General features: G+C 47.5%; 2 protein-coding genes across 9 annotated transcripts; one reads left to right on the forward strand and one right to left on the reverse strand.

Annotated features, from left to right (window-relative positions):
- Positions 1-254: 254 nt before the first annotated feature.
- On the reverse strand, positions 255-26308 carry SMIM11 (small integral membrane protein 11). Of its 8 annotated transcripts, XR_010585388.1 has the most exons (5): positions 26231-26308; positions 22278-22388; positions 15881-16047; positions 13657-13798; positions 12425-12714 (listed from the first exon to the last, which is right to left on the reverse strand). XR_010585388.1 is itself a non-coding variant. In XM_005548758.4 (4 exons), the coding sequence occupies exons 2-3, from the start codon at positions 22287-22289 to the stop codon at positions 15883-15885; spliced, it is 177 nt and encodes a 58-aa protein (XP_005548815.1). In that variant the 5' UTR covers positions 22290-22388; positions 26231-26308; the 3' UTR covers positions 255-602; positions 15881-15882. The 8 variants fall into 8 exon arrangements, 7 of the variants coding, with proteins under 7 accessions (XP_005548815.1, XP_005548816.1, XP_015302359.1 ...); XM_005548758.4 differs by lacking the exons at positions 12425-12714; positions 13657-13798 and adding an exon at positions 255-602; XM_005548759.5 differs by lacking the exons at positions 12425-12714; positions 13657-13798 and adding an exon at positions 255-3306.
- On the forward strand, positions 1943-2902 carry C3H21orf140 (chromosome 3 C21orf140 homolog). The gene has a single exon (XM_005548761.5). It carries the CDS (start codon positions 1943-1945, stop codon positions 2696-2698), a length of 756 nt encoding a protein of 251 aa, XP_005548818.1. The 3' UTR covers positions 2699-2902.
- Positions 26309-27152: the final 844 nt, after the last annotated feature.

A 27152-nucleotide genomic window follows, 5' to 3' on the forward strand; every position in this document is an offset into this window, starting at 1 on the left:
CCTCAACCTCCCTTTCAAAGTCTATTATTTTACATTCTGTCCCCATGTGTACACATTATTTAGCTCCCACTTAAAAGTGAGAACATGTGGTATCTAACTTTCTGTTTCTGAATTATTTCACTTAGAATAATGGCAGCCAGTTCTGTCCATGTTGCTGCAAGAGACGTGATTTCATTCTTTTTTATGGCTGAGTAATATTTTTTAATGTAAAAATGTTGACATTTTCCAAATTGAAAACTATAAAACAAGATACATTTGGAGAAGTCTAGAGTGTTTGCTTTATTCATGTTGTTTATGCGTTAAAATATAAGCACATTGTATACATATGCATATTTACACACATATCTAAAAGATAACATATTATATATACTTTTCCATACTTCTGAACAAGTGTCTCATCTCCATAACTAAAAATTAGATGAGAGAGGCAAAGAACTCTTGTCTTAGAATTGACTTCATTGCACTATATAGCATTTCACACTGCAGTTCCAGGCCACAGAGTCCCTTGGGGTAGGGGGAGACAAAGGGTGTGGCTGACAGGGGGATCAATTCAACCACAGCAGCCATACTTCTGTTCCACATAGTTGGCATCCAAATTTGATCTGAAAAACAGTTTCCACTACTAAAAGAAAAATCCTAAGAGAAAATGACCACAAGCCAATTATCCACCCAAACCTGCTGATCCTGGCCTCCGGGAGAGGCTGTCTGGAGACCACATATTTCTTATTAACTTTACCATGATGAGATTATCTTACTGTCTGGGGTTGTCCAAACTTGAGCTCCAAGAAAACCCCTGTGTGTGTTAGGGGGAAAAATCCTCCTCCATTCAACAGTAGAGCAAAGGACCTCACCAATCATTTTGTCTACATCTTCATTTGAGGGAATCCTTCATGCCCATTTTATGAAACGTCTTTAGCTCTGATTAAAGAGGCAAGAAAATACAAAGGAAACTGAAGAGACTGTTAGATATTGAAGCAAACTGTCATTTTGCCTGAGTATATAAAATTAAAAGTGCTTTCAAGATGAGGTATTGAATTAGCTCAATAAGTGCAAGCTCTTGGTGGGCACGGTGGCTCACGCCTGTAATCCCAGCACTTTGGGAGGCTAAGGCGGGCAGATCATGAGGTCAGGAGATTGAGACCATCCTGGCTAACATGGTAAAACCCCATCTCTACTAAAAATACAAATAATTAGCCAGGCATGGTGGTGGGCGCCTATAATCCCAGCTACGTGGGAGGCTGAGGCAGGAGAATCACTTGAACCTGGGAGGTGGAGGTTGCAGTGAGCTGAGATTGCCCCACTACATTCCAGCCTGGGCAACAGAGAGAGACTCCTTCTCAGGAAAAAAAAAAAAAAAAAGTAATAATAACACCTGCAAGCTCCAGTGGAAGCTAGGTGTGCAGACTGACTTTATTTTGCTATTTGCCATACCTTCCTTCTGCCACCTGGAAAAAATCACTCTTAGTTGTGCAAATGGAAAGGCAGTTGGCACAAATTCTATGCATACACAGACACACAACATGTAAGTCCAGGACTCCCTAGGTGTGTCATGACCATACCCCTGGCGTCTGGCACAATGCCTGGTATATAGCAGGTAGGCAGTACATATTTTTGAAATGGATAAATGAATGTAAACATTTCTCCCCATCTTAAGCCAAATGGGTAGGCTCATCACTATTAAAAGATTGCTAACTTCTGTCTCAGACCTTTTGCAGAAGTGATGTCAAAGTAGCATTTTTTATGGGTAGCATCTGCAATTTCCATATTTTATGGGTCAGAAGGCAGTTGTTCTGAGTATTTATTCCATGATGCTTTGAAACCTGAAGTGTATCTGTAGGACTGGCACCGCTGTAAGAAAGCCCTTTATGAGGTCATCATCCCCACTTGCCATCTCTCCCCAGATGCAGACATGCAAGCTTTTAAAAACAGTTGAGAAGCCACCATGCCTCGCTTTGCAAGCCCTCTTTTAAGAAACGTCATTATCAGAAGTCAATTTGATGGCATCAAGAGGAAGCAATGCCTCCAGTATCTGAAAACACTGAGAACCCTGCAGTATGATGGATTTAAGACTGTATATTTTGGGGAAACCAATATCTCAGAAAGTCTAGTAACTGGGGAAGATATTAGTGATGGATATTTCATACAAACTCCAACTTGGTGTATTGTGCACGCTGCGGGTAGTCAAGGATGGGTGCCTTGGAAATATCGGATGTTCCTAAGAGATGAGCTGTGTATCAAACAAGAAGACAGCCTCTTCTCTGAGTTCTGTGATGTGGTGAGGAAGGCCTATGGAAAGTGTGTCATCGTGGTCAAAGAGAGAAGACAGCAGGAAGAGCAGAGGCCAAAGGAAGACAGAGAGGCTGAGGGCCAGTTCTATATCCCTACAGTCATTAACTTAGCAAGCATTGCGTGTTGCCCAGAGGTGGCTAAGTCCTATGGCCACGAACTACTCTCTCTGCCTTCCCCTTGTAATTATTTGAACCCTTTAGACTCAGCCTGGTCTTCTCTGAAATGGTTTATCATCAATAACAGAAAAGAGTTTTGTTTGCAGTCCATTGACAGTGTCTATTCTTACGAATGTATACTTTTCAGCAGTTTAATTAGCAAAGGAATTGAAAGGATAAACCCAAGCAAGTGGAGAACATTAACTAGCAAAGTACGGAGATGGGAAAACTACTATCTTGGGAAATTTTCCTAAGGGCGATTCCTCCGACAAGCAGTGAGGCTGCTACATGTCTGGTCTTTACTGTCAACTCTGTTGAGATGGATTCTACACCACTGCAGCCAAAGATACTTCAACAGCGACCCCACAGGGGTGCTGCGAGAACTTAACTTATTCCTAAGGATGTTGGCAAGCACTTTGAGTTTACTAGAAGTTTCACTAAAATGTATTGGTAAGATAGGGGTCTCGACTCTTATCTTGTGAAGGCTGCTTTGAAGGCTTTGTCAAGGGGAGGATTAGTCTAACCCAGCCCAAAGGAGGATGGCGGTAAGCAGGGGTGAGCACGCTGATAGGTTGTGTGGTCAAAATTTAGGTCTGAGAAAAAAAGAGAACCAGTGTGCAGTCATCCCACAAAAAGCCCAAATTAAATAGCGTGCCAACCAGTTTCCACCCACCAAAGTCACCCACAGGCATCCAGCTTGCCATGTGTGAGGTATTGTCCAGATGGTCACCAAGCAAGACTCCCTCCTGCCGATTATCCTTCCTTCCTTGTTGGCAAAGTGGTGGAGGATGAGTGAGAGGCATCCGCGGAGGGGAGACTCCATCCGGACCCTCCAAGGGGAGTAGGTGGTCCCAATTAGGACCTGGAAAGTTATGACAGTGGTGGGTTCAAGTGGGCTATGGTGGGCAAAGGGGTGGCATGCATGGGGGTCTGCAGAGACCACTTATTCAGCCAATCTCCCCACCAACTCCAAGAAGCCCAGCAGGTCATTAGACTGTGCCGTGGAATTTCATCTCGAAACCCTGTAGCTGAGCCACTTGCAGCTGGGACAACACCCCCCATGTAGGTTTGGGGCTGCTGCCGATGTCTGTTGTAAGAATTTGTCGTTGTCTTTTTCACTTTTATAGAAAAAGTCTTGACCTCCATTAAACATATCATAAAATTCACTCTTGGTTATGTATATTCGGACAGTAATTTTAGAGGTAATCATTCTGAGGCGTGTAAAAAGAATAATTTATGGCTGGGCACAATAGCTCGCACTTGTAATCCCAGCACTTTGGGAGGCCGAGGCAGGAGGACTGCTTGAGGTCACAAGTTCAAGACCAGCCTGGGCAACATAGCAAGACCTCATCTCTACAAAAATACTTAAAAATAGCTGGGCTAAGTGGCATGCATCTATCGTCCTAGCTACTTGGGAGGCTGAGGGAAGAGGATCACTTGAGCCAGAAGTTGGAGACTACAGTGACCTATGTTTGTCTACTGCACTCCAGCCTGGGTGACAAAGTGAAACTCTGTCTCTAAAAGAAAAGAAAAAAAAACCTTGTAAACTTATATGGGATGCTGATAGCGGTGGTGGGTGGTGGGGCACCCACTCAATTCAATCAATTCTGCATGAATCCAAAAAATGGCTGTAAAAAATAAGATCTTTGAAAAAAAATTATGAACATTTCTGGACTGGGCACAGTGGCTTATGCCTGTAATCCTAGCAATTTGGGAGCCCAAAGTGAAAGAATTACTTGAGCTCAGAAGTTTGAGGCCAGCAACATGGCGAAACCTCATCTCCACAAAAAATACCAAAATTCGCTGGGCATGGTGGTGCACACCTATGGTCCCAGTTGCTCAGGAGACTGAGGTGGGAGAATCACTTGAGCCCTGGGAGGCGGAGGTTGCACTGAGCAGAGATCGCGCCACTGCACTCCAACCTGGGTCAGACCCTGTCTCAAAAAGAAAAGAAAAGAAAAGAGAGAGAGAGAGAGAGAGAAAGAGAGAGAGAGAGAAAGAATTTCTACCCAGAATTTCCTGACAGCCAAGTGCAGAAGGCATCCCATTCTTTGCTTGCCTTCTTTCCCTCCTGAATCTCCCTGTATTATTCAGAAAGGCTTTGTCAGATGAAGGCGAATGTTCAGTGCTTTTCAGCAACTAAGTGGTGGACTTCCGCAGCATTTTGTCATGGTTACACAGGGAATCCTGGTAACATTTTTCCTGGAGATTAATCACACCTCAAACAGCTGACCACTCAGAACTACAAAGTTTCCACTGCTGCAGGCCTCACTTGACAGTCAACAGTGCTATATTAGTTTGTCGTGGCTGTTGAAACAAATTACCACAGGCTTGGTGACTTAAAACAACAGAAATTAAACCAGGTATAGTGGCTGTGGTTGCAGCTGCTCAGGAGGCTGAGGCAGGAGGATCGCTTGCGCCTAGAAGTTGGAGGCTACAGTGAGCTCTGATCACACCACTGCACTCCAGCCTGGGTGATAGAGGGAGACCCTGTCTCAGAAAGAAAGAGAGAGGGAGAAGGGAGAAAGGAGGGGGGCGAAGGAGGAGGGGGAGGGGAGAGAGAGAAAGAAGAAAGAGAGAAGAAGGAAAGAAAGGAAGGAGAGAAGAGGAGGAGAGGGAAGGGGGAGGGGAATGGAGGGGAGAGGAGGGGGAAGGGGAGAGGAGGGGGGAGTGGAGAGGAGGGAAGGGAAGGATAGAAGGGAGGGAGGGGAGAGAAGGGGAGGGAAGGGAGGGGAGGGGAGGGGGAGGCAGGAGAGGGGAGGGAAGTGGGCCAGGCACGGTGGCTGGGTGGCTCATGCCTGTAATCCTAGCACTTTGGGAGCCCAAGGTTGGAGAAGCACTTGAGGTCAGGAGTTGGAGACCTGCCTGGCCAACATGGTGAAACTCCATCTCTTTTTTTTTTTTTTTTTTTTTGAGACAGAGTCTTGCTCTGTCGCCCAGGCTGGAGTGCAGTGGCCGGATCTCAGCTCACTGCAAGCTCCGCCTCCCAGGTTCACACCATTCTCCTGCCTCAGCCTCCCGAGTAGCTGGGACTACAGGCGCCGCCACCACTCCCGGCTAATTTTTTGTATTTTTAGTAGAGACGGGGTTTCACTGTGTTAGCCAGGATGGTCTCGATCTCCTGACCTTGTGATCTGCCCGCTCGGCCTCCCAAAGTGCTGGGATTACAGGCGTGAGCCACCGTGCCTGGCATGAAACTCCATCTCTACTAAAAATACAAAAATTCGCCGGGTGTGGTGGTGGGCGCCTGTAATCCCAGCTATTTGGGAGACTGAGGAAGGAAAATCACTTGAACCCAGGAGGCAGAGGTTGCAGTGAACCAAGATCACACCACCACATTCCTGCCCAGGCAACAAAGCAAGACTCCATCTCAAAAAAAAAAAAAAAAAAAATAGAGAGAGAGAAAGAAAATAAAAAGCATAGGACAGGACAGACAAGACAGCCAAAGGCAAGCTGTTGGCAGGGCAGCACTCTCTCCAGAGGCTCCAGGGAGGACCTGTTTCTTGCCTCTTTCAGCTTTTGGTGGCCACTGGCATTCCTGGGCTTGTGGCCACACCACTTTCTCATCCTGTGTCAAATCCCCCTCTGCCTCCCTGTTACAAGGACACCTGAGATTGCATTTAGGGCCCACCTGAGTAATCTAAAACCATCTCCACATCTCAAAATCCTTGACTTGGTTACATATGCAGACCTTTTTCCATATAAAGAGCAACATTCATAGGTTCCAGGGAACAGAACCTTGATATCTTTGGTGGCCACTATTCAGCAAGCCACAGGTGCTAAAGGAAGTCTTGCTCCGTCAATAGAAATATTGCATTTCTCATTGGCAATTAACCTGGTGAAACAGCTCCTATTGTGTAGTATATTTGTGAGGTCTTTTTCCCTCAGGATTTCATGTACATTTTAGGATTTAAGTTCCTTGAGAGCAAACCATGGTACTCAAACTTCCCTGGTCACTTCAATGTGCTCTCATTGTGCCAGCCCATGTGTGGGTGGCCTGAGTTTTGGGAGATGAGTGGGTTTTGCCCTACATCCCATTTTATGCCACGCCTCCCGGGGTTCTGGAATAATAGGCACCAACAGCTACACTCGGTGTGTAGCACCAACAGTGCTGGGCGCAGTGGCTCACTCCTGTAATCCCAGCACTTTGGGAGGCCGAGGTGGGCGGATCATTTGAGGTAAGGGGTTTGAGACCAGCCTGACCAACATGGTGAAACCCCATCTCTACTAAAATACAAAAATTAGCCAAGTGTGATGGCGAGCACCTGTAATCTCAGCTACTCAGGGGGCTGAGGCAGGAGAATCACTTGAACCCTGGAGGTGGACGTTGCAGTGAGCCAAGATTGTGCCACTGCACTCCAGCCTGGGCGACAGAGCAAGACTCCCTCTCAAAAAAAAAAAAAAAAAAAAAAAAAAGATGTGGAAAACTGAGGCACAGAGAGAATCAACCCAGAATTCACACTTAGAGCCATTATTCATGCTGCCTCGCCACTAACACACAACTATTATAATTTAATTTAATTCTCTTAATCCTGTCAGTTGTTTTACAAATAAGGAAACTAGGCGCTGGCAAGGCACCAGGGCTGTGAGATTCTGAAGCCTGTGCTCCTCACCACCGTGAGTTAAAGCTCAGTTATTGAAGCTGAGCTTTTCCTTTTTCACCCCCATCATTTCTACGTTGCAAGGCTCACCTCTGACCTCAGATGAGACAGCAGTCGCCAAAATGGCCAACTCCCCCTGGACACCAGAAAATTTTATTTCAACATAATATTAAAGAGGAGACAGAATATCTTTTAAATACACAATATTTTGCAGCGATTAAAAAAGGAATGTGTTTAGGTTAACAGCTAAAGATAAACCAACAGGAGCTATTTTTGTTTGAAAACTAAAGCAATTTAATAAAACAGATTTAGAGTTCTATTCCTTTGAGGCCTTGTAAAACTATTAGAAAAGAGGAAAGAAGGATCAAAAGGACTACGCTTTAATGTGCAATTTTGTTACATAAGATTGTATTCATAATTAAGAAATGTTGCTTTATACTAAACCTGAAAACTTCCCATAGAAAGTAACAGAAAATTCACCGGGCTTTTGGAATTGGATGGACCTAGTTGGAATCTTGAGTTTCTAGCTTGGTAGCTATATGTTCTGGATAAGTTGCTTTACTTCCTTGAGGCTCAATCAACTCCTTAATAAAATACAGTGGGACTTTAAAAATCACATAACCTGGCCGGGTGCAGTGGCTCACACCTGTAATCCCAACACTTTAGGAGGCCAAGGTGGGCAGATCACTTGAGGTTGGGAGTGCGAGACCAGCCTGGCCAACATGGCAAAAACCCATCTCTACTAAAAATACAAAAATTAGCCTGGCATGGTGGCACATGCCTGTAATCCCAGCTACTCAGGAGGCTGAGGCAGAAGAATTGCTTGAACCCAGGAGGCAGAGGTTGCAGTGAGCCGAGATCGTGCCACTGCACTCCAGCCTGGATGACAGAGCAAGACTCTGTCTCAAACAAACAAACAAACAAACAAAACAAAACATCACATAACCTGCGCCAAGCCACTGCATCATGTCTGGCACCCACTGAGTGAGTGGTCCATGCTAAGGTCGAAGCAAACATATCCACAATTAGACCTATCATCACTGATCTCATTTCTTTTACATTCTTTGAGAAAAACTTTTGTTCCTTTTTATCACTGGCATCTAATGAGAGTAGACACATCTTAAGATACTTTGATCAGAGGAAACTTTGTTCTCTGGCATTTCCTTTAAGACCATCTGCAATATCTGCAATTGGTTAGGGAATTAATAATAAGAAGAGGTTTCTTCTGGTGGGAGTGGGACAGGACGGCTGGGGAGGACAGCCCACAGTCTCTTTGGGAGCAACCGTATTTAGAGCACTGTATTTAGTCAAGAGCGGGTGACCACAAGCAGCAACGCTGAGCTGAGCCACGTATCTCTAGACATGTCCACTAGAAGAGAGCTCCTGATGTTGGTGGCGCTATTCTCCTTCTGAGTGGTTGGCTGATGGAACATCCCATCCTCTCTGACCTTTCCCATCACTAACACCCACAGCCCCTCTCCCTCCCACGGACCAAGGTGGAGGTACATTAGGAAACAGTGCTGTCCCTAGAGGGAGCCAAGAGGTAAATTAGCAAATGGGGTTCGTTGGCCATTGGCTCAATCCAATTGGGTTGGATGGAGCCCCTGCCTGGCCAACTGGTGGCTGAGTTGCCCACCCAGGCAGTATACACCCTTCCATTTGTGATTGTGCTGCCACGTGCAAACCATCTTTACATGCTTGACCTCATTCAGTTCAGATGAACACTGTACAGTAGGGAGGGCAGTGATCATTGAGCTCATTTTACAAAGGCCAGGCTGGGGTCTAACCTGTACCTAACCACGTACATAACAGTAGTAACAGGAGGGTCAGGACCAGAATCCAAGTCTTCCTATCAGGAAGCCCTTGAGCCCATCTCTATCTGGCTCCATGTTTCAGCTAAAACTGGTGAATTATGAATAGATCACAGAGATGCCAACGAAATAGAAGCTACACCACCACCACCACCACCAAAAATAAGAAGTATCAAGGTATCAGTTCAGGGGTGAAATAATGGATCCATAGTCATTGAGAGCCCAGGATCCTATCTTTTTACTCCATTGTCCTAGACTTGGTTCAGGTCTCAGACACCTCTGAGTCCAAAGTGGCTGTGGAACAAGCCATTGCATTAGTATTCCAGCAGCCAAAAAGGAGAAAGGGAGGAAGAAGGGCCCATCCTGTCCCTTTTAAGGATCCTTCCAGCAATGCTGGCCTCTGTCACCATCATGTCACTGACGCTGACGTCTTGACGTCTTGAAGATTTTATGTCCCAGACTTCGAAGTACAAGAACTCTCGCTAGTCGTCTCTTTACTTGGCTCAGACTCGACAGCACAGCTGTGAAAAGTCCAGTCTCAGTGAGACCATGAGGGCTGGTTCCTGTCTCTGCCTCCCACCAGCTGGGTGACCTTAGGCAGGGCCTCTCTGCCTCAGTTTCCTTATCTGCGAAAAGGGGATAATGAAACCATTACCCTCCGTGGAGGCTGCTGTGAGTTCTTGGGGAGTAAGGGCTGAAGGATTTGCTGCCGCACACACTCTCTCGTGCCCCTCCTCCCGCCTACCCCCATGGCTCCTTCCCAGGCCGGGCTCCTGCTGCCTCTCCATCTACCCACCCTTTACAGCGTAGGTCTCAAAAGGAGGGTCAAGAATTGCCTGGGGATGTTCGTATTACAAATTCCTGGTCCTTCTCCCGTAGGTTCTGATGCACTGGACCTGGAATCCAGCCCAGGAGTCTGCATTTTATTTTTAGTTTTTAGTTTTTTTTGTTTTGACACAAAGTCTCACTCTTTTACCCAGGCTGGGGTGCAGTGGTGCGATCTCGGCTCACTGCAACCTCCACCTCCCAGGTTCAAGCAATTCTCCTGCCTCAGCCTCCCGAGTAGCTGGGATTACAAGCACGCACCACCACGCCCAGCAAATTTTTTTTTTTTTTTTTTAGTAGAGACAAGGTTTCACCATGTTGACCAGGCTGGTCTCAAACTCCTCACCTCAGGTGATCCTCCTGCCTCGGCCTCCCAAAGTGCTGGGATTACAGGCATGAGCCACCACACCAGGCCAGGGTCTGCATTTTAAACGGCCTCTCCTGCTTGCTCATGTTTGAGAATCCATCCTCCTTTCTCTTCTCCTGGACTCTCCGCCGTCCATCCTCTGGCGTCACTCTGACACAGATGAGGCCTGCACGGGGGAGCTCCCTCACGGTGTGATGGTGGGTGTGTTTCCGGCAGTGGCGCAGGAGCTCTCCAATGTCAGGCCTGGGTACCTGCCACCTCTGCCTGTGGGGCCCGGCACAGAGCAGGGCACTAAGCAAACCTCCAGGAACATTTGTGTACTCAGCTCAGGGTGAGGGAGGGAACTCTAAAGATCCAGGCATCTGGAAGGCTTCGGGAATGAGACATTGACAGCTATGTTTCCCTATAGACAGAATTTGAAGAAAGCTTGGACAGAGGCAACCCTTTGAAAGAATCCCAGACTCTTTGATTTATTTGGTTTCTGAGATTCCTCATGTACGTCTGGGTTATGCATGTACTTGTTAAACAGACTGTGAAATGGCTGAACCTCTTCGTCATGCCTGAGGTCATCACGAGCATAACATCATCACATGCGGCATCCCATGTGGGACGCTGTGGCTGCTGCAGTGTCTGGCACATGAAGAGCACACGGTGAGTTCTCAAGTCTGCTTCTCAAAGACCGTCCCTCTTGCTCAAAGGTATTTCTGCTGCTGACAGTCTTTCTTCCTTCCTGTTTCTAGTATGTTGTAAGCGTGAAAACCAAACAAATGTGTTCGGAATGTGTGAATGTGTGTAATATGATCAAGCAGGATGTGCATGAGGGACTCTGGGGCTCTCCGTGGGTGGAGAATGCGGATGTCGGCTTCTGGCCTTGCAACACATCTCAGGTCCTTTGTGTTTGTTCTCGGTCATGGTCCAGAGGGTTGCGGGATCGCTGTGGTCCAGGTGGGGTCCTGCTAGTGGGCTTTACCAGTCTCTACAACCAGCGGTGCATGCATCTGGCCAATAATTTAACATCAAACTACACATCTACCGACTTCATGTACCTAAGAAGTGGAATGATAGCAAGAACTCCGCCTTGAAAACCCCTAACCTCTGAGCCTTCAGAGACCGATTTGAATAATAAGTCCATCTCCTGCGTGGCCTGCCTTACTTCAGTTAAACTCCTTCTTTATTGAAAAAAAAACAAACAAAAAAACTCAGAACAGAAAAAACGAACAAAATCCCTTCAATTAGTGATTAATCATCTCCCCCTAGTGGCCGAAGAGTGTATAGGAAAAGTATCAAAGCAAAAACAAAACTCCCAAATGCTCTTCACAAAAAACCTACACCCAGCCTGGGCAGTGCAGCGTGACGCTTGTCTCAACTAAAAATAAAAAAATTAGCAGGGCCTAGTCCCAGCTCCTCGGGAGGCTGAGGTGGGAAGATAGCTTGAGCTCAGGAGTTCGAGGCTGCAGTGAGCTATGATTGTACCGTTGCACTCCAACCTGGGGGACACAGCAAGACCTCATCTCCAAAAAAACAAAAACAAACTACAGAAAAGCCGTGGGCACCGCTGGCATGATCAGTGGTTTAGTCCAGCCCTTATGTCATCTTCTACCTAATTTTCCAAGATGGCCAGATCTTCCACAAATTCCAAAGTGTAGCTTTAAATCCCAAAGCCTAGAAGAGCACTTGTGTTTAGCACATGAGTGCCTACTGGTCAGCAGATCCCCCGCCTTGGACTTCTGAGGCACACAGGTGGGCTCCCACAACTCCCCACAGGGCCAGCTCACCTGGATGCACACAGCCTCCCTCCACCCTAACAATGAAAACACTCTGAAACACTCTCACAGGGGTCTGGCACCTGTAGGAGGAAAAGAGGAGAAAGGAGGGTACGGAGGGCAGCCTATGAGGGGGCCCGGGGTCGGGGGTAGCTGGCCGAGGCACCCAGTGCTGGGGACCCCACCTCCACAGCAGATGTTTCTGCACCACCTTGTCCTCTGTGGAAGCCACTCACCTGGGAACCCCCAGCTTGAGATGGCAGGGGAGCTGTGGGTTTACAAACCACCCCCCTTTACAACATGGGGTGGAGGGTGCTGTGTAAGAGAAAGAGAAAGAGATATACAATTTGACTTATTCCAAAGGCCACGACACCTTTTTTTACAAAGGCATTTTATTTTAGTAAACAAAATACTGGTTCTTTTATTTATTTTTCTAATTTCAATTTTAATTTTTTTTTTTTTGAGACAGAGTCTTGCTTTGTTGCCCAGACTGGAGTGCAGTGGTGCAATCTAGGCTCACAGCAACCTCCACCTCCCGGGTTCAAGCAGAGAATTCCTGCCTCAGCCTCCCGAGTAGCTGGGATTACAGACGTGCACCACTACACCCGGCTAATTTTTGTATTTTTAGTAGAGATAGGGTTTTACCATGTTGGCCAGGCTGGTCTCAGACTCCCGACCTCAGGCGATCCACTTGCCTTGGCCTCCCTAAGTGCTGGGGTTTCAGGTAAGAGCCAGCATACCCTGCCAGGACTGGTTCTTTTAAAAACATGGACAAATTCACACTATTGTAAGTGTAAGGTCTAGGTTGGGAGTTTATCCTCTGACAATGTATTCAATAATTAAGTATTTCTTCTCTTTCTTCTCAGCTGGAGTCCACTCAAGCTGACATTTACATGGCAGAATCTAGAAGGGAAAACCAAAGGGATGAGTAGGAAATGTTTGATAAGAGTATACCTGAGGTTTACTGCTCAGCATAAAGACCTCTGCTCAGCCATTTAAACTTAACAAGCGGACACCACTCAAGTCGATTGCTCAAGTCTATTTATTAACGAATGTATCACAGTTTCCCTTCCATCTGAAACACCCCACCCCCCTTTTTTTACTTTTTTTGAAACAGAGTCTCTGTCGCCCAGGCTGGAGTGCAGTGGCGCAATCTTGGCTCACTGCAACCTCTGCTTCCCAGGTTCAAGTGATTCTCACGCCTCGGCCTCCTGAGTAACTGGGATTACCGGTGCGTGCCAGCATGCCCAGCTAATTTTTATATTTTTAGTATAGACAGGGTTTCGCCATGTTGGCCAGACTGGTCTCGAACTCCTGACCTCAAGTGATCCACCCGCCTCGGCCTCCCAAAGTGCTGGGATTACAGGCATGAGCCACCGCACCCAGCCTGAAAACCCTTTTAGTTTGAAGGAAGTCTCTAGTCTTTAAGAAGCTGCCAGCCTACAGAGGAAGACCAGCTCCCTGAGCTGCTTCTAAGCCATCCAGCCCTGACTTAACTGCAGGTCTCTGGTGATGCTTGTGGGAGGGACAACGCCTTTATGATCTTCCATCTCATCTTTTCTTCCTTTGATCAGTTTAGCACACAAAATGGGGATTGTCAGGAATATAAATTCAATCAGCAACATTTTAATCTAAACTGCCTTCCCTCACCCTTTTTAATTTCTCTCCTCCCCATCGTAATGCCTACTCCTAAATTTCAGTCAATAAAACACCTTAAAAAAAAAAAAGAAAGTAAGTAACTTCTTCTATCTAGCAAAAGCCTACAGTTCACTGAGGACCAGCAAGTGCGCAGATGCCGGAAGGGGTGAGTAACAGAGAGCGAAGCATCCCTGTGAGCTCACTTGCCTGTATTCGGGAAGGTAGTGCAGCTTGGGCTTGGCCGTGCTGATTGAATGCATTTGACCTGGGATCGATTTCTGGTTCTGTTCTTCACCATGTAGAGTGAGCCATTCTTTCAATCTGAACATGCCTCACAGAGTCATCAGGGCTGAATAACACGGTTGTGCATGAAATGCTTAGCAAAGTCCCCAGCACAGAATAACCACTCAGTAGGTGTTGCTACTATTCCTCATCAGTAGGCCTTTAGCCTCAACAAGCCTGACGGCACTGCAAAGGTATTCCTACTGACAGAAGCGTGGAATCTCAGAGTGGGCTGGGTTTGGGAGGCCACTTAGCCCAGTGGTTCCTACCTGTTGCTGAGAAGACAACCTAAGGATTATCTAATGGGTTTTCAAAAGAGCAGAGGCTGGGCACAGTGGCTCACGCCTGTAACCTCAGCACTTCAGGAGGCTGCGGTGAAAGTATTGCTTGAGCCCAGGAGCACAAGACCAGCCTGGGCAACACAGCAAGACCCCTTCTCTACTAAAAATTGTTTTAAAAACCTCGCCGGCATGGTGGCATGCTCTTGTAGTCCTGGCTACTTGGGAGGCTGAGGTGGGAGGGCTGCCTGAGCCCAGGAGGATGAGGCTGCAGTGAGCCGAGATTGTGCCACTGCACCTCTCTAGCCTAGCTGACAGAGTAGGATCCCATATCCTAAAAACAACAACAAAAAACCCAGATACCCAAACCTAACCAGAGCCATTATGGAATCTCTCTGGGCTGAAGCCTGGGAATCTTCATTTAAACAAACACCTGGGCAATTCTGATCATTAGCCAGGTTTGGGAACCACTGACCTAGAACCCCACCACCACCACATTTGAATCCTTTTTTTTTAAAGACAGGGTCTCGCTCTGTCACTTAGGCTGGAGTCCAGTGGTGTGATCATGGCTCACTGCAGCCTTGAACTCCTGGGCTCAAGCCATCCTCCACCTCAGTCTCCCGAGTAGCTGAGACTACAGGCATGTGCCACCACACCCAATAAGCGTGAGGCTAAGCCTTTTTTTTTTTTTTTTAAGTTTTTGTAGAGATGGGGGTCTCACTATGTTGCCCAGGCTGGTCTTGAACTCATGGGCTCAAATGATCCTCCCACCTCTGCCTCCCAAAGCACTGGGATTACAGGCATGAGTCACCACACCTTGCTGAATCCTCTGATTTTTAAAGTACAGCACTCAACCTGCAAAGTGAAGAAACGGCATCAACACACTGGAATCAAGGTAATTGTGAATTGTCATGTGTTAAATCTGTAACAGGGGCTTACCAGTAACTTTCTGGTGCTTTGATGTACTGTAACTCCCCAAGTATGTTCTAAGCCCGCCAGTGTGTACTGTGATAGGCACTGGGTGACAAAGATGACTGCACCCTCAAGCCTGGTGAGGAGGTCCTTGGGAAGAACCTAATAAGCAAGGCCAAAGGCCATGGTGGCAGAGGAATGGCCTGTAGGGGGATGGGGAGTGGAGAGAAGTGGCAAATGAGGTCTGGGTTAAGACCAGACTGGGAAGGGATTTATTTGTCATACCATGGAGTCAGACTTTATCTTAAAGATAACAGGGTTTCTTAATCTTGGAATTTCAAATGACCTTTAAGATATGGGATGCTACTCTGTCACCTAGGCTAGAGTGGGGCAGTGGCACAATCTCGGCTCACTGCAGCCTCAGCCTCCTGGGCTCAATAAATCCTCCCACCCCAGCCTCCCGAGTAGCCAGGACTACAAAAGCATGCCACCACATTGGCTAGATTTGTAAAACAATGTTTAGTAGAGAAAGGGTCTTGCTGTGTTGCCCAGGCTGGTCTTGTGCTCCTGGACGCCTCACTTCTGCAAACTTCTCCCCACACACAAATGCAGACGGTTTTAGCGTGTGTGCTTCTCTGGGAAGAAGGTCCACAGCTGTCATTAAGTCCTCAATTTTTAACCCAATACCTGTCAAGAACCACTGCCACTGCAGGTTTCGAGAAGGATGAACTCATCCTCCGTGCGCCTTGGCTCAGCAGCACTCAGATCCCAGGACCAGGATCTGCACACCTGGCCCTTTATGGAGCGGTTCTACCTTAGAACAGGTGAGAGGCCACATGCCCCCACGCAGCCCTTCACACCCGAAGGACAGGGAAGTCTCAGACCTCTCTCGTTCACTGGTCGGTCACCCCAACCCACTGGCCAGCTCCCACTCGCAAGGCCGGGTACTGTGGGCTCACCTTCAGTTATCTTTTTTCTCTGACTGCTTCTTCCTTTCAGCCTCCAGTTTTTGTTGTTTTGCTTCCAACCTTTTTCTTTGGTATATTTTCACTCCAGCAAATGCCAGGCAGAGAATTAATGTTTTTGCTGCCAAGATATACAGCAGCAGGGGCACGTGCTCAAGAACCTTCAAGAAGAAAGAAGCCATGTTAACTAAATGTTCCATCACTGACATGGGAGGTTTCTCTTATGTTCCTTCAGTCAACAAATATTTCCTCAGCACCTATTCTGCAACAGGCACGAGGATGGGGGCTGGGGTTACATGGGAGACCAGGCAGAAAAGGCCTCTATCCACATAGGACCAACAGTCAAGTTACAGCTCTGCTCTTTGCTGCTTGCTTGCGACTGGCTTCATGGAGGGGATCACCAGTCATCTACAGGCGTGATAACTCTGGTCTCTCACAGCTCAACCGTGCAACCTGCTGATCAGCCAGGCCCTTGCTTCTGAGGCAGCAGCCAGATCCAGTGAAAGGAGCTGGAGCCCGGACGCCTGGGTCACAGCTCTACTTTGCCACCGACTGACTGTGTGACCTGGGTCAGGCAATGAGCTCCTTTCTTTCTTGCTTTCTGAGCTCCTGCCCCTTCATCTGCAAAGTAAGAGTGAATCAGACCTTGCTTCTGGAAACTGCAGCTTTAGTATTCTGGGATTTTCTTTTGCTTCTAGAGACTCATTAGCAATGGCAATTGACGGTAAAATAAAACACAACAGAAGTCAAAACATTAAAACACAGCTACTTCCTAACTGCTCTTGCAACCCCATTCACTAAAATAAAGTCTAGGGAAAAACTATGGATTTGAATTACTCACTCTTTGCACTAGTAGGTTTTTGTGTGTGTGTGAAATTCTATATATTGCAATAGTACCTCAAAGCAAATATTAGTTCCATACACATGGTTAGTATGACCTGAATGATAATCATGTACTTTTTGTGTGATTAAAAATTCCCTCCCAAATAGTGAAAAGGTATGCTTTGGTTGAGCAATCATTATTTTAGAGGACCAGGTAGGATTTTATCCCAATGAAATCCTTATTTCTGCCAATCACTTATTATATGAAATACGAATGAGATTCCACTACGGGGGATACATGTGCACCTCCCTCTTATAGTCTAACCGAAGTTGATCTGAACCTAGTTAGTGTGCACAACATGTTCATAGGACCAGGGGGTGGAAAGAACTTCCAAGGGGACCTAATCGACCCGCTGTTTATATGAGCAAGGAAAGTAGAGCTCCTGGAGGTTGAGCAGTTGAGGCGTCCCACAGCTCCCTCGTGAGGAGCCAGTTGGAAGGACATTCTAACCCCAGGGCCAGTCTCCCTTCCACTGAAGCCCGATTTTCAATAAACTGCAATTCATGAAATCACAATGTATGTAGATAAATGTTCCTATGATTGTATCAAAACTCTTTATGACTCAGAACTAGATGTGGATTTCACACTTAGAAGCTGTAGCATCAGCTGCTGTAGACTGGGAACTCACGGCGTGCAAACTGCCTTACGCGGCTCTTTCCCTTCTGCCCTTAGCCACCTCCAGAAGCAGATGGCTTGTCCTGACTGTGGGGGAGCTGAGAAAATGCAGAGGCGGGGAGGCCAGCAGTCAGCGAGGCAGGGCCCGACCCAGCTCCAAATGCTCCAAAGCCCAACTCTGTAGCATCACACTGTCCTGTACTGTATATGATTCATTCCTCACACCCATCCACTTCACATTTACAATATGCAAATGCACTATGGCTCGGCTACTGAATTTTCCAGAGGCAACTGGACTCGCTACCTCTGAAATCATTTAACTGGTTATGTATGGATATTTGCAGAAGGGATATAGCATGATATGATAGAAATACAATGAAAATCATGGGAGGAGGCAGGGATGCAAATACTTAAATCGTTGCAATTTTACTAAAACAGTAAGAACACAAGAACACTCAGTAATTAGCTAATAGTTTTCAACCATGAAATTGTTTTAACAGTAAAGAATAAGCACGACACATGTACTTCAGAAAGATCACTCTGGCATCAGTATAAAAGACTGAAAAAGTTCTGAAAGTGAAACTTTTCAACTTTTTACTCTGGTAAATATAAGTAGCTTTAAACATTGACTTCATTTCCAGGCTCTTCTTCCCTCAGACCTAGGCTAATCCCATCCCTCAGTAAACCTTGAAATCCTGTTTCCTTGAAGGTTTGCATTTTAGAGGTGAAGGTTTGGTGCCATGCCTACAAACCAGCTATGAAAAGAATGTTGTTGTATAAACTTCTTTTTGTTTACTAGGATTTTCCAGGCTACCTGACGCACTGACTCACACTGGGAAAAGCTACTCTCTTCCAGCTTTCTCAGTCTCTCTGAATAAACCAATGGGGCCCTATTATTATTATTATTTTTCTCAAGACGGAGTCTTGCTCTGTCACCCAGGCTGGAGTACAATGGCACCATCTCGGCTCACTGCAACCTCCTGGGTTCAAGCAATTCTCCTGCCTCAGCCTCCCGAGTAGCTGGGATTACAGGCACGTGCCACCACGCCCGGCTAATTTTTTATACACTTAGTAGAGGCAGGGTTTCACCATGTTGGCCAGGCTGCTCTCCAACTCCCGACCTCATGATCCGCCCGCCTCGGCCTCCCAAAGTGCTGGGATTACAGGTGTGAGCCACGGCGCCTGGCCAGGGCCCTATTATTAATATAATGAAGACCACATTACTGCCCATAGCTATCTACAATCCAAATAGGAAACTTAGCTTTAGCAATTGCAGGAATGTACTCTCTCATCCAGAGGTTAGAAAATGCGTGGAAATGGAAGCATATCAGCCAATGGACGCCGGTGGGAGGTTTCAGTGTTCACTTTGTTTTACAGGCAGTGGAGAGGCACGGCAAGAGGCAGAAGTGTGGACTGAGAAGGATGCAGCACAAGGGCAGCAGGGGTCAAGAACATTCATAGGGTAAAGCGAAGGGCTCCAGAGCCCCTTCCTGCCCCCTCTTAGGCACTAACCTTCAGTGGTGTGAAACCCCTTCCTCCAATTTCCTTTGAACAAATCCCTTACATCTCTTGAAACATACAGACCTTCGGGGAGGAAAATGAATGCTGCCAGGGTAGACTGGATCTACATGAATTTTTTTTTGAGACTCCAACCAGGCTGGAGTACTGTGGCATGATCACGGCTTCTCACAGCCTTGACCTCCCAGGTTCAAGCCATCCTCCCACCTCAGCATCCCAAGTAGATGGGACTACAGGCACATGACACCAAGCCCAGCTAATTTTTTCTGATTTTTTGTAGAGATGGGGTCCCACTATGTTGCCTAGGCTGGTGTTGAACTCCTGGGCTCATGTGATCTTCCCACCTCAGCCTCCCAAAGTGCTAGGATTACAGGGGTGAGTCACCGTGCCTGGCCCAGATCTACATTAACTTTTAAAAACAAAACCCTAATACCTGTGAAACGGGAATAACTAAGTTTTTTTTTTTTTTTTTTTTTTTTTTTTTTTTTTTTTTGAGACGGAGTCTCGCTCTGTCATCCAGGCTGGGTGCAGTGGTGCGATCTCGGCTCACTGCAAGCTCCGTTTACGCCATTCTCCTGCCTCAGCCTCCCGAGTAGCTGGGACTACAGGTGCCCGCCACCACGCCCAGCTAATTTTTTGTATTTTTTAGTAGAGATGGGGTTTCACCGTGTTAGCCAGATGGTCTCAATCTCCTGACCTCGTGATCCGCCCGCCTCAGCCGGGAATAACTAAGTTTTTAAATAATGGGGCCACACTTGTTGCTAATGCACAGGTAGTATTGTAGACTGTCACTGCCGGCCATGGCCCACTGAGCCAGAGGGGGAAGGCCACCAGATGCACCGGGGGCTACCAAACCTTCCACCTTCCGCAGCTCTCTGCAATCAGGGCCATGTCTTTCTTTTTCTTTTGAGACAGGATCTCACTCTGTTGCCCAGGCTGGAGTGCAGGGGCATGATCTCGGCTCACTGCAACCTCCACTTCCCAGGCTCAAGCAATTCTCCAGCCTCAGCTTCCCTAGTAGCTGGGACTACAGGTACGCATCTCCATACCCAGCTAACCTTTGTATTTTTTTGTAGAGACAGGGTTTCGCCACGTTGTCCAGGCTGGTCTCGAACTCCTGAGCTCAAAGTGATCTGCCTGCCTCGGCCTCCCAAAGTGCTGGGATTACAGGCATGAGCCACCGCGCCCGGCCTGGGGCCATTCCTTTCTAACACTACATGAGATGGGGCTGTGTTTAAACACAAAGCTGCTCCCTGGAAGCCACGGTGCAGAAGCTGGGAAGGTTTGGGCAGATTTTGTTCCTGATGGCAGGAAAAACTGTCACAAGCAAGACTGGCCCGAGTGGTCACGTGGGTTGGTGTCACTCACAATTAAAGAGGAAAACTCCCCACGCATTGCATTTGACCAGTGTGCACCAGCACCGCCTGGAACTTGTGAGAAGTGCAAATTCTCAGGCCCCAGCCAGATCTACCCAATCAGAAACTCTGGAATCGGGCTCGAAATCCTTGCCTTAACTAGTGCTCGGGGGTGAGAAACACCGCCTTGAGGCATTAGGTTTAATGCTTTGAACCTTAGCCCTTAGTACCAGTTACTGCCTCTCTCCTCTACTGACTTAGCCACTGCGGTGGGCGAATGGCCTCCCTAAACCTCGGCCCACACTGCGTTCCGCTCCTTCCCCTCTCCATCCTCTCACTGCCTCTTCTTTCCTTCCCAACCTTTCCACCGTGAGCTCTGATCCTCAAGGCATTCTAAACAAACTCTCCTCTATGTTCCAACCCTTCACAGAACACACACTCTGCATCTTTAACTTATACCAGGTCCTGGGCCCTCGGCCCTCCTGCAGGGCCTGCCAAGCCCCTCGCCCCACAGAGCTGGGGAAGATGGGAGAGCTACCTTCCTGCCTCCCGGATCCTGCTTCCAGACCTTTCCAGTTTCTCCTTGCAATAGAAAACCACTGGATGTTTTGAAGAAAATGCTTATAATAATTGAAAAAAACACACAGAATAAGATCATATGTATGAAAACACGCCACACATATATACAGAAAAAGTGAATATACCGAGATTGTTAATAGTAGCCATTTCTAGATGGTGAGACGATGTACAACTTTTGCTTGATTTTAGACTTTGCAAAGTGACTACAATAAACATTATTTTAGTGGCTGCTCTCTTAAACAACCTCCACCTCACCTTATTGACTTCCGGGACTTACAACGACCTTCTCCTTTCTCTCGGTGAAACCTGATTGCTGACCTACTCCCTGGCTGCCCTTGAACTTCTGCTCCCGCCAGTTGAATCTAATGTTTCACAGGGGTCAGGTGTGTTTACTCGCCAACCAGTTTAAGTTGTACTTGGTGCTATGTTCCATAACTTATTTAAACATCACACTTGTGAAATATGACTGTATAAAGCAAGAGTTTTTATGAAAACTAAGTTGAATGCTTTGAAAGACTCAAGTTTGAGTTGGAAAAAAAATGCTGTTGGCAAGACAACTGTGAAAGGTGAGGGAAGAGCGTGAAATGCTGGAAAGATTCTGTGTGTGCATTGCTCGTAAGATCTTAATCCACTGTCTCAGTCAATGCAGGCTCCTAGAGCAAAGGACCACAGACGGGGTGACTTATTGAAGAGGTACTTATCACAGTTCAGAAGGCCGGAAGCCTGAGGATCAGGGTGCAGTACAGGGGGTTCTAGCGGGGCCCTCTTCCAGACTGCCGACGGTTGGCTTCTTGTTGTACCCCCAACATGGCAGAAAGAGGGTAAGAGAGCGCTCTGGAGCCCTTTTAATAAAGTCACTCCTCCAAACATTAGGGCTCCAGCCTCATCACCTAATTACCTCTTACAAGCTCCAACTCCAAATATCATCACACTGGGCACTATGGTTGCAACACATGTACTTGGAGAAACACAAATATTCAGTCCACTGCATCTACTTTAAAGGAACCAAAATGGCCCAAGCACGGTGGCTCAATCCTGTTATCCCAACACTCTGGGAGGCTCAGGCAAGAGGACGGCTTGAGTCCAGGAGTTCAAGATCAGCCTGGGCAACATAGTGGAGCCCTATCTCTACAAAAAAAAAAAGCATAAAAAAAGAAAGCACAATGCAAAATTGCAGGTAAAGCTTTAAAGGTATATAGTTTTTATAACAAAAGTGAGGAAGATTTGAAGTTAGTGAAAGTACACTCAAAGAAAAGGCCTGGCCTTCTTCCAGAAGTCCAGTGAGTAAATGTACATTTACGTTTTAACTTAAAATGAAACATAAATATTATGCTTTCACCTACTTTTTCTTTTTAATCAGTCTACTTGTATAGAACTTGAATTTTCACAATCAGAAGGAAGAAAAACACCCCAAGCCATAAATATTTAAAACTACACTCACCTTCCAGTTCATGGTAGACTGTGAATTCACTCCTGATCAACACAAACCCCCAACAGACAAGTACATGAGAGGCAGCTGGAAGGTCAAGTCCAGGGAGCTGGAAGGTCTGATCTGGGCAGGAAGAAACAGGACAGTTTGGAGTTCCTAGGGCAGACCAGCTTAGAAAGGTGTCTCTCTGACGGAGAGAGGGCATGGGAACAGAAAGCCAACTCTGCAGAGAGGTGGGCTGTGTCCTTGACAAGGCGATTGAGAGACTGGTGGGAAGTGGATGGGCTGGGCGAGGGCCCAGACAGGCCTGGCCCTTGCTGAGCAGAAAGCTCTCCTCAGCGGCTCTCTGTAGCCCCCAGCAGCACAGCACCTCTCCTGAGGCAACATGGGCTCCCATCCCATTCATCTGTGGACCTAAGAGCCCAAGTCTAAAATCCGTCCCTCCACCTGCCTCCAGACCGAAACACAAGCTCGTTTGGGAGTGAGTGTCTTTGTCAAGTCCTCTGAGTGTCAATTAAGTTCAATTTGGTTTTTCGAAGATGATCTGGGAGCAAGGGAATAAGGGATAGGGCAGAAAAACTGTCGGATGCAATTCAGATGCAGAATCCTCTCTAAAGCTTGAGGGAGACCTAGTAGAAGATGGGGAAGGAAGTGACATCAGAGAGGATGGTGAATTGTGAATTCCAGAGTTGCAGAATTGTTCTTTAGATTCTGATTTTTTAAATGACAGCACTTTGGTTCAGAGGGTTAATGACTTACCCCAGGTCATACGCCACACCGTGGCATATGGAAGGAAGAAGGCAGGGCCGGCAGCCCAAGCCTTGGGATTCCCTCCAAGGTCTTGTAGGTCACTACTCTTAGAATATGACACGTACCCCAAGAAGACTTGAGCTCTGGATGAAGAACCTACACCCTCTGGTAAGTGACTTTCCGCTGGGGCTTCAGTCCCATCTGTAGGTGAAGAAAGGTGTCAAGCAGATCGTGTTCACTGCCCCTACATTTTCTGAAATTCAGTGCTTTATAGCACAATAATCATAGCTTAACTTTTTTGTGTCAGAGACAAAAAGGTGGCTAAAGTGCTTAGACGGGTTAAGGCATTTAGCCCTCACAACTACCCCATGAGACAGCTTACTGCCTCCACTTTAGAGCGGAGGACATAAAATTTAAGTAACACATCGAGGGTCTCACGGGGGGCCTGGGATTCGAACCCATCCAGTCTGGCTCCAGGGCTTTAACCTTGGCACTATCTTGACACAGGCAGAGAGCTTTGCATTCAAAAGTCAGGGAAACACTTCTCCTGAAATGTACTTACCGTCATAATTAAGAAAAGTGGCTGAAAATGTCAGAGGCCTTTAGAACAGGGATAAGATGAACTTCAGGCAAGATGTTTTTTTAAAAACTTTCAATTACAAAGATCTCCCATCTATTCAAGATTATAATATCTTGAAAACAAGCTAGCGGTTGGCACAAGGTAGCCAAGTTTTCCCCATGACTTCTTCAAAGTCAGATAAGGTAGCGATAGGAATTTAAATCGTAGCTCTGTTTAACTGTAATGATGGTGGCTGAACATGCTCGTTACCTTCATGTGTAAATGGCCCACTTGTCTTTAAAGAGCAGCAGATTCTGACCTGCCCTAAAGAAATATGCTCCTAACATGCTATAACCTGTTGCTACAATTTTCACTTTGAGTATTTCTAATAATCTTAGTGAATAGCTATGTTGTATATTAAAATGTTAAAGGTCTTACAACTTTTATTTTTACAATTTCTGCTTTAATTGAGTTGTATACAGATATAGTAGATGAATCTGGCTGTTCCCTGAAAATTTTCTGAGACAAAACTGCATACCCAGTGAATTGATGTACGTAGAATATTGATTCCCAAAGTCAAGAACGATAAATAGGTCCAACGATCTTACAGGAGGAAATGAATGAAAAACCATCCAGCGGTCTGGCCCTCTGGAAAACATGTGCTATGTGCACTAGCAGTGTGACCTTGGACAAGTCACTTGGCCTCTCTCAGCCTCAACTTGCCCGTCTGTAAATTCTCTTGCAGATTAGACTGTAAACACTAAGCACCATGGCCAACACATAGAAAGCACTGAATGTCAGCCATTCTTGTTATGTTAACTCTCTCTCCTTCCATGACTGGACACGCCAAGCTGAAGGATATAGGCTAGTGACATCCAGGGCAAAATGCAGTCATTCCAAGACAGCAGGGCAGGGAATAAAGATCAGTAGCCTGAGGACCAGGAGAACCGGAGATCTGAGCTCTACTCTTGGTGGCACCCATGGAGTGGCATATGACCTGGGGTAAGTCATTAACCCTCTGAACCAAAGTTTTTAAAAAATCAGAATCTAAAGAACAATTCTGCAACTCTGGAATTCACAATTCACCATCCTCTCTGATATCACAGAACCTGACTGCTAAAATATACTGGCAGCTGCCTCAACTTCATACCTGGAGTGATAAAATTCAAACTCTTTAGGAAAGAAACATATTTAGAGTCAATCTGCAATAGCAGCAGAAGGGCTGTAGTGAGGTGGGAGTCAAGAGGGTGAACCACCCTGATCTGCCCTGCTCATTTCCACCCACTCCCTCTGAATTACCACTTTTCCCCACCTCCCTTCAATTACATGCCCAAGCCAGCCATGTTCATAGAGCCTTTGGCAAATGAGAAGAAAAAAGCTAAAAGTATCAGTAAGCTATTTGCTCTGCTGCCATATGTACACCTGATGCAATATTAGAAAACAGGCAGTTGGTATCTGAGGGTTGAACTGCAAAAGTCAACAAGGTGGGGACGTTTTTGAGGGGCATAAAATCTATGACGTGCGGGAAATTTTTAACTTTCCCTGGAACTATCCACGATCTTAGCTTAAAACACAAAAGTAACAAGTGGCTTAGATACAACTCCAAATATTTCTATTTCCTTCACTGCAAGAATACCCTGTCTTCCTTTGTCAGGTTTCTCTTAGAAACAAAAAAGCTATTCGCTTATTTTGATTAGACCAACTAAAGCAATATGGATAATGTGTCGTCCACAATCTATTAATACTTTTTCTTCTTGGCACACCTAACAAATTCAAGGATCAGTCTACTGCTTGCTGTCTCCTTCCAGTCACTAATCACGCTGCGCCCTCTGTCTGAACTTTCTGAAGCTGTTCTCATTCCCGGTCTCTACCCTTTTCACCCAACCCTTCATCCAGTCATAAGGAGGGGTAGGTCCAGGGAGGGGGCTGCCAGGTGAACCTTGGGCATGACTTGGCCCTCTACACGGGGGCCTTGACCTTCAAGAAGCCAGCCCTGCCCGATCTCAGCTGCCCAGACTCCACAACTCAACATTTCAGGGATCCGCCAAGAAGCGATGACAGGTGTCTGCGTCTCTCCCTGCTGGAAGTCCAGGCCCCAGAGGGCAACGTCGGTGCCTGTGCTCGCTGTGCAACCCTGGGCGAGTCGCTGAACCTCTCTGGGCCTCAGCTCCTCCTGGGTAACCCGGGGGCCAGTTCAGGGTCCTCTCCCCACTCCCTTCCCCCAACACTCAGGGAGAAACACTTGCCCTCCCCACCCACCCCCCCCATCCCCCCCCCCATCCCCCAAAGCGGAAGATGAGGGCCAGGGGCTGTCATCGCTTCCCCCACCATTCCAGAGGATTGCTCGTCCCCCTAGACCCGCCGGAGACCAACACCGTAGCCTTGAACCAATCATGGGCCCCGCCCGGGCCACGTGCCAGCCGGAACACGCTGCTCAGCGGGCTGACGGCGCCCGACGGCCGGGTCCAGCTGGGGCGCCCCGCTGTGGGTCCTGGCGGCCTTCACCTTCCGGATCCCCGCCCCGGCGCTACCGGGCGCCAGCCGACTTTTGTCTAGGAGGGAAAACTCGAGCGCAGGGCCGGCCGCGAGATCACAGCACCCCAAAGAGCTTTTGGAGTTTGGGTCACACCCTCCTAACCCGACGTCACACACTTACTGATCCCGGTGGCGGAGCCTCCCGCGCCAGGCCGCACACAAACCACGACTTCCACGGTCCTGCCGGGGAAAACTACACGTCCCGAAATGCACCACTCCGTGCGCAGGCGCAATGGGCCAGTGCAGCCGACCTGGGTGCACTACTCCGTGCTCAGGCGCAGTGGGCCTGGCAGCCGTCCTGGGGCGCGCCGCTCCGTGCGCAGGCGCAGTGAGCCCAGGCGGGCAGCCCTGGCCAGCAGCTCTCGGTCCTGTGGCTGGAGGCAGAAGTCGACGTAGGACCCGGTGGGGAGGCGCTGGGGTGTGGATCGGGTGCCTTTGTCAAAGCCTGACCGTGTGTTCTCGCTCTGAACTCACCTGAGCTGGAGGGTGGGTTGTCGCGGGACCCCTCCGCCTTCCGCTGTCTCGCATTACCTGGGTGTCTCCTCGCTGCTGTCTGCAGCCGAGGACACGTGGGTGCCCTTAAGAGGTTTCCAGACGCGGTGTTCGTCTTCTCTGACAAAGTGCATGCATTTTCCTTTGGGGTAACGGTATGGTGCCCCGGTACTAGGTTCCCACATTTCTTCAGTCAACATGCTTAGTAAACGCGTGCAGAGTTTGAGCCCACTCAGTGCTAGCGCCATGGGAGGGCACAAACTGGGCACCCAATACAAGGAACGAGAGGAATGTGCAGGGAGTTACCACCATGTGCTCTGCTCCCCTTCTAAGGATGAGGAAACTGAGGCCGGGGGGAGTAAGGTGGCTGGCAATAGAAAATGCGCGACTGGCAGTGGCAGAATTGAGAGTCGAACCCAGGCAGTGTAACTCCAAATCCCATCAGGACTCTTTGTGGTTATGTTAGAATGGTAGAGGGTGTGGAGGGAAGAAAAAACTGAGGGGTGGAGGGCTTGGTTCTGTTAAGGGAAGTGTTCCTGGAGAACGTTACA

The sequence above is a fragment of the Macaca fascicularis genome, chromosome 3 (assembly GCF_037993035.2).
Source record: "Macaca fascicularis isolate 582-1 chromosome 3, T2T-MFA8v1.1".
In the NCBI taxonomy this organism is placed as follows: Eukaryota; Metazoa; Chordata; class Mammalia; order Primates; family Cercopithecidae; genus Macaca; species Macaca fascicularis.

Coding starts and splice junctions, on each gene's coding strand:
- C3H21orf140 (XM_005548761.5), top strand. CDS start 1,943: ATGCCTCGCTTTGCAAGCCCTCTTTTAAGAAACGTCATTATCAGAAGT.